This window comes from Etheostoma spectabile, chromosome 22 (assembly GCF_008692095.1).
Source record: "Etheostoma spectabile isolate EspeVRDwgs_2016 chromosome 22, UIUC_Espe_1.0, whole genome shotgun sequence".
In the NCBI taxonomy this organism is placed as follows: domain Eukaryota; kingdom Metazoa; phylum Chordata; class Actinopteri; order Perciformes; family Percidae; genus Etheostoma; species Etheostoma spectabile.
Window position 1 is genome coordinate 9,004,362 of NC_045754.1, and position 6,989 is coordinate 9,011,350.

The window sequence follows — 6,989 nt, forward strand, 5'->3', positions numbered from 1 at the left end:
GGGATAAAATGCTAAATGTAATTTTTTACAACAATAGGTTTTGGCTTTAACAAATGGAAAGAGCAGTAATGACATTTCACTGTCCGACACTCACCAACCATGACGGCCACTAGGAGCCCAGTGACCCTCTGCTCCTTCACCTCCTGGATGCGAGGCTTGTCTCCGGGGGCAACAGCTTTACTCATGACAGTGAGGGCGTTGACGTGGGTCACCGAGCGAACTGTCGCGGCGGCCAGCCACGGAAGGCCAAACAGAGCCAAGCTGCCGCCCAGCACCACGATCAGCAGCAGGTCCAGATGGAAACCAGAACCCTTCACCAGCATCCGCTCCTTCTTACTAACTATCAGGCTGCAGGAAGGCATGGGGGGGGGGGCAGACATAAACAACAGGGTTCGGAAAAGTCAACCAGGAGTTTTTTTCACAGATTCACAGATGCATGGATCTACTCTTAAAAAGCTGTGCTGCCTTTTTTTGTGTTTGAAAGGTGCTACATTTCATGTGTAAAACAATAAATCCAACATTAAAGTCGTGTTATATCAGTTATATCAGACACAACTATGTCATAATGTGGAGTAATTCTGATGATATTACTGTGTGATGGGACTTGTAACTCACGTGGTGATCTGAGTCTCCATGAAGATGAGGATGAACACCAGCAGAGCGGGTAAACAGCAGGCAAACATCATCCAGATGGGGAATTGACCGTTGGTACCCAGAGGACTGATGATCCAACCACGTTTATTGGGACTCGTCACAGAGAAACCATGAGGAACGCTCAGTTTCTGGACGACAACAGGAACGAGTGTGACAGTGTGAGTGTTGTGAATCTTTAGTAGCCAGACGTCAAACATTTACAGAAGATTTAGTGGTAGTATTTGAGTCTTACCTGTGTGTATGTGTCGTTTATACTGTAATCCACCAGGACCATAATGAGGATGGCAATCGGGACGCCAAAATCTCCAATAATCCTGCGCAACTGAACACATAAGATGGGAGAGTTTGAGCAGAACTGGCAGCTTCATATATTATAAGCAAGTATAATCAAAAGATATGCAGCTACTGGGATTTTCGTATTGTATAACAACATCTACATGAAAAAGTTAGAACATTTTAAGATTAAAAGTTCCGTCTTGACCTTGAAACCACATGGTCCATTTAGTGGCTGTTTGAGCTTTTGATCGAATCACAAGAAAGGACTGAATGTTCTTTCATGTTTCCAATTTCAAGAATCAATTTCAACTTTTAAGCCAACATAGACAACAAGTTCTTAATATTTTGTGAAATATGATACCACTCTCATGTCTCGCCGTTATATATGAAGATAAGGAAGATCATGTGATACAATCAAAAGCTCCAGAACAGCAACTAAATGAACCTTGTGCCAAGACTGTTTAGTCAACTAAAGCCTTTTAGGCTGCATGTATTAGTGGATCAAAAGAGTACTCATGTGAGTACTCATGTTTCATTGTTTTGGGGGATGTATTCTGACTCTCAAGAGGTTTAGATGCAATAACTGACTGCACTGATTGATTGATTGATTGATTGATTGTGTGAGGTTCAAGCAAGATTAAATTAATATATGGGTTAAGTAAGGGGTTACTGACTGATGTTTTTAACATAATTTTCAGCTCCTCACCCTTCCAGGGAAGAATGCACTGTTCTTGAATTTGCGCAGGTAGAAGGCAATGAAAAACGTTCCGGCCATGAGAACCAGAGAGAGCAGTGCAGTGTTGGGCTGGTTTTGGACCGTCACTGGCTGGGTGCTGTTGCTTAGAAGTGTGATATTTTCTTTCAAGGCGTCCCCTTCTGTGCCGTTGTTCAAGGGGCAACTTTTCAGCGGGTGCTCCTTGAAAATCTGCCCGAAGACAGCGTTAAAATCAATGCACAATATTTCACAACAGAATACACACACACAAATATGTATGCACACATGTACACCCACTGTGATTACTTTCCTTATAGGGATTATCATTTATCAATATTTTATGTACCACAACCACACGTTCTGAAAAATGACAGTATCACGTAGCCAAACGTCTTTCAAATCGGTTCCATCAAACTCTAGAAATAGCAACCTTTCAAAGCCTATATAAAAAGTAAACTCTTAATCCATTTAACTTTCAAAGTCAATCAATCACAAAAGATTTCAGGTGCACAGAAAAACATACTCATTTTGACCCCAAGATCTGAATACAGTCCAAAGAATAGTCTGTTCAGTTTAGTGTCAGGGACGTGAACACGCAGCATGCCAACAAAAACTTTTTGTAATGAGGAGCTGTTATTTCACGTCTCAGGTGTACCCTGCCGAGCTTGATGAAGGTCTCGCAGATGAAGATGAGGGAGATGAGGAAGGAGAAGATTTCCTGGGTAAAGCGGGACACGAAGCGGACCAGGAAGCTTCCCTCGAAGGCCACCATGACAACCACGATGATGACCAGCCAAAACCCGATCCATACCCGGCCCGTCAGGTATTCCATTTCGTTTGCTTTGCAGAACTGAGGACACCGAGCAAAGAAACTCTATTCATTCATTGGAAAATTTTCACAGCAGCCAATAAAACTACAAATACAAAAAAGCCCTGAAAGTCCTTTTTGAGTCTGGTTTTGTCTAAAGTTAACACAATCCACATAGTTTTAAGGGGGTTATGTGGTGGATCATTTCTTTCCTGGAGTCTCTGCTGGTGACGTGGCAACCTCACTATGACAACAAGACGCCAGGAATTTACTGCCAAGAAATATAATATGTTGGTGCTGGTAGCTGAATTCTGTTACATTTGAACAGAGCATTCAGTTTCATTGGTTTTCATCATTGGTTGTTGTCGTTTATCAACTTACACTGTAAAAGGCTTCTTCAAAGACCAGCAGGGGTCCAGAGAAGCCCACAATGAGTAGCGGCTGCGCTCCAAGCAAGCAGAAGATCACACCCTGCACTGCTGTCGACACAATCAACTCAGAAACACCAATCAGACCGTCTGTCTTCTCACCTAGCAACAGACAGACAAATTTGTACAGTTACAAACTCCAAAAAGGTTTAAAAGGTCAGTCAATTAGATCATTAAGTGAACCCTGAAGACAAAAACATGAAAGGGGTTTGACATTTGAGACAAACTGTGAATCCACATTAACTAGACTCTTTCTTTCCTGTGTGCAGCTCACCCAGTAGGCCTCCGAATGTTATGGCTGGAGAGAGAGCTGCAAAGTAGATAAAGATAACGGCAGCCATGCACTGACTGTTCAGGGCGTCCTTGAAGTCACTGAGGTACTTTGGGTAACGGCGCCGCACGTCTCGTATCAGACCACCGAAGGGGCGTCGGGTGCGCTTTAAAGGGTCGTCTGACTTTTTCAATGGTGTGAGGAGGGCCTCTGTGTGACAAGAAAGAGCAAGTTGTGTATTACAATATCAGGAAGTCATATAACAGCAACTGACATTTCCTTTAATAGGGCCACAAATATATTACCTTTTTCTTGATGGCTTTTAGGCTCCTTTGCCAGTTTGACCCCCTGCTCCTCCCTCTTGCGCAGCATCTCCCTCTGAAAGCGAGCGACGGAGCGCAGCAGCTCATCCCCTCCCATCTCTGAAGGGGGCAGCACGATGCTGCAGTCCAGGAAGCTGTTGATTGCGTTCAGCAGGTCCTGCCTGTCGTCTGCCAGGTAAGCCGCCTCGTGGAATGGCTGGATGGGGATTCAGATATAGAAAAATGTAACCAATAAAATAAGCAATGAGGGAGACTTTTCTAAACTATAGTTGTACATCCCGTTTGCAGACCTGTTTGCCAATTTGTGTGGCAACAATCTTTTTTTATTTCACTTTTCTTTCTATTCTGGTCACAAACAGGCTTATAAAAGGAAATTTGATAGTTCCAACTAATGACTCTCCTTCACTGTTTCATGGGAATGCTCTTTTATAAAGCCTTTATGGGAGAAAATATGAATTACATGGAAAAACATTTAGGGATTTGTACTCTGAAGTTTATTGTGGTATTTCTCTAATTTACCCGAGCTGAATCTCATTCTCTATTCTCAACAAAAGTGTGTTTCCTCGTTAGTCAAATTTCATGTAGGTGATATTTTATGTAACTGTGGTATGTGATTTGGGTTTTGCGTCTAAATTATAACTATCCCGCAATGTCTACAGCTCACTCACCTTGTCAGACATAAGTGTGGAGATGGAGCGTCCTATCTGGTGATAGTCCATGCTGGTGGTGGGGGGTCCCAGCAGAACGAAGAGAAACCTGACTGGAACAGGGACCTCGAGGACAGACTCCAGCTCCACAGCCTCCTGCAGACGCACAAATGCCATGGTGGGCTGCTCCAGGAAGTGCACACTGCCTGGAAGATGGGAGGGACGCAGCAGTCAACATACAGAGAGTAGCACATGGAGTACAAGTGATTTAAAGTTGATATTTTAAGTTTAGTGTGTGTGGTTTTATAGGCTTTAGTAGCAGATCACTCACCCACAAGGACAACAGTGGCCTCAGCATTTTCAGGAATCTTCTCCAGCAGCTTTAGCTCATGTTTGGATTTGGACCGATGCATACCGGACACCAAGGTCGGCTCCTTCTGCTGCGGAAGAATAGCAACACAAGAAGCAAAATCAGAATAAGGAAGAATACTTGTAAATGGGTCCTTTTGAAAATATTTCAGATTTACCTGTACATCGTTCGTCTCCATATCGATGCATGTTTCCATGTCCCCCGAGGCGTAGACGGTGCCAATGAGTGGGTCGGTCACAGACGGTTCTGGCTGATGGGTGTGATTGGCACTATTGTGATGTGTTATCAGGCTGCCCAGGCTGGCCGCGGATATGTTCCTGGGGAAAGGGCTACTGTGCTCCTTTTCGTCGCTTGGGTGACTATGGGAGGGAGGGAGAGGAAGAGAGAGGGTGAGCAGGAGGAAGAGAGGCAGTAAGCGAGTATGAAGCCACCTAGTAGCAGGAAGTGTGCAGCAATGAGAGAAAAATCTGTTTAATCTCTGTTTATCCTCATAATTAACGTTATGAACAGGTATTAGCTTTGAACGTCTAAGTGATATCTTGTGTCAACATGCACACTGTAATGATTTCAAGTGTTACCAAGACGCATACCACATAAATCTTACGGCTCATGGTTGAAATCAAGCTAAGGACTTTTTTGCATGTAATCCCCATCTCTCTCTTCCCACATTTCCTGTCGGTGGCTTAACTGCTACTGAACTGAAATTATCCCAAAATATTCCTTAAAAAGGGGTAATAAGTAAGATTTTTAACACTCAATAGTACATCGTATACAGCTTTGTTTGGGCTGATTAACTCTCAAAATTGATAAATGTCCTTGTGACCTCTAGTTAAGTGAGTAATAGTGATTTTTACCTTTTTAGATCGTTTGAACTTTTAGAAGGCTAAAGAAGTGAGTTACTAGTATTTGACAAAAAAAATCCCCAACTAGAGAAAGTCAGACAAAAGAAACAATTTTGCTTTCCACGTAATCTTGCAATCCCGCTAATTTAACTCGGGACCTCCCCCGGGGGTCCTGACTCACAGGTTGCTAACCAGTATTATGGTTAATCGATAGCAGTGATGATCAGCCATTTCCAGCTTGTACTCAGACATTACAAGGAGCAAAACATTATGTCACAAAACACTTTTTTCAAAACTTAAAGACCAAATGACAATGTAGTAGTAATATTGTGGAAAGTGTTTCCCTTATAAACTTAAAGTGGGGCTCCGTCAGATTGAAATAAATCTATCAATGTGGCAGACATCCCCTCACTAGGTTACTAAATGTCCACTGCTTGTTTGTTGCAGTCTGGAGGTTACCTGTGTTTCAGCAGCAGGGCTCTTAGGACATTGGCTCGGTCCTCAGCTTTGATCTGGTCAGAAATGATCATCTGCTCCACCACCTGGTGGGCGATGCCAGGCAGGGTCTTCTGGTCCAGGTCCAGCAGCACTGCACCTGTGGACGCACACATACTGAGCTCAGTACTCTGTGAACTGCATCGGTGACTTTTAGGCTTACAAAAGTTCTGCAATTAATTTGGTTTCCACTTCTTACCATGTGAGATGGTCTTTCTGAGTTCCAGCAAACTGCGGAAAGAAAGCGAGGCTACGTGAGGCTTCCCCCAGCGGTCAGTTTCCTCCTCTACGTCCTCCTCAAACTTGATCCATCGAGCTGTCTCCTTCCACTGCATCTCCTGGTTCTTGTCCATAGTCAGCTCGTTCAGCTCCACAAACACCTGGAATCCACATCACAAAGTAACATGTGCAAGTGAGATAAAAAGCATCCAAACTGTTCAAATAAAAACGAAATGCATGTTCAACGTGCCAAATATTCAACTCAATAGCATGCTTGGTAATGGGTTACCAAGTGGTTTATTTAAATTCTCTCAAAACAGATAATACAACAGAAAGTTACTGTAAATATTGTCCATGTTATTACTCTTGATGCTCTACTTAGAAAAAGATGCAATAAAACACAGACAAACAGCCAATGACATCTTAAAAAGCTTAATACTAACTATGGTCAGTGGAGACCATAATACTCAGCTCTCTCAGCATCAAATATCTGTTAAGATGTTATAAATTTTAACACCATGCTGGTCAATCACAAGCCCCTGTGAGATTAAGACCAAAAACAGGCTTGAATTGTTATATCATCTGCATGCCTGTGAAAGCACGCTCACACGTAGCAAACCATGACTCTGGCCGGTCACCCGGCCTCACCTTCTCAGCCATTTGACCGAAGTCCATGTCCAGCAGGACGCCTTCAAGCCGCGAGGCAGAGCGGTACAGAACCACAGGTAATGACTGGAGAAGCGAAACGTTGCAGGAGAGAACTCAAACACTGATACGACAGCAACACAAAAGATGGGACCCTCACTTTTACACACATACGCACAGGTAACTCTTCCTCATCAAACACACACACACCTGACAGGGACCTGTTGTTTACCCCATGCCGCTGAGGACTCAGGGCTGTGTAGGAAAGTGTGTGTGTGTGTGTGTGTGTGTGTGTG

General features: G+C 43.5%; 1 protein-coding gene across 4 annotated transcripts in view; it reads right to left on the minus strand.

The window, feature by feature from the left end:
• slc4a2b (solute carrier family 4 member 2b) overlaps nt 1-6,989 on the minus strand; it is a 40,845-nt gene that overhangs the window by 3,632 nt on the left and 30,224 nt on the right. For 2 of the 4 annotated variants that reach the window (XM_032504266.1, XM_032504267.1), the window contains exons 9-21: nt 6,029-6,209; nt 5,794-5,929; nt 4,650-4,851; nt 4,454-4,562; nt 4,144-4,328; nt 3,458-3,671; nt 3,156-3,362; nt 2,835-2,983; nt 2,301-2,495; nt 1,637-1,855; nt 887-976; nt 616-782; nt 95-348 (exon numbers count right to left, since the gene is read on the minus strand). In XM_032504266.1, the coding sequence (XP_032360157.1) occupies nt 95-348; nt 616-782; nt 887-976; nt 1,637-1,855; nt 2,301-2,495; nt 2,835-2,983; nt 3,156-3,362; nt 3,458-3,671; nt 4,144-4,328; nt 4,454-4,562; nt 4,650-4,851; nt 5,794-5,929; nt 6,029-6,209 (2,308 nt within the window). Of the gene's footprint in view, nt 1-94; nt 349-615; nt 783-886; nt 977-1,636; nt 1,856-2,300; nt 2,496-2,834; nt 2,984-3,155; nt 3,363-3,457; nt 3,672-4,143; nt 4,329-4,453; nt 4,563-4,649; nt 4,852-5,793; nt 5,930-6,028; nt 6,210-6,696; nt 6,781-6,989 lie in introns of all 4 variants that reach the window. The other 2 variants (XM_032504269.1, XM_032504268.1) reach the window with 2 other exon arrangements.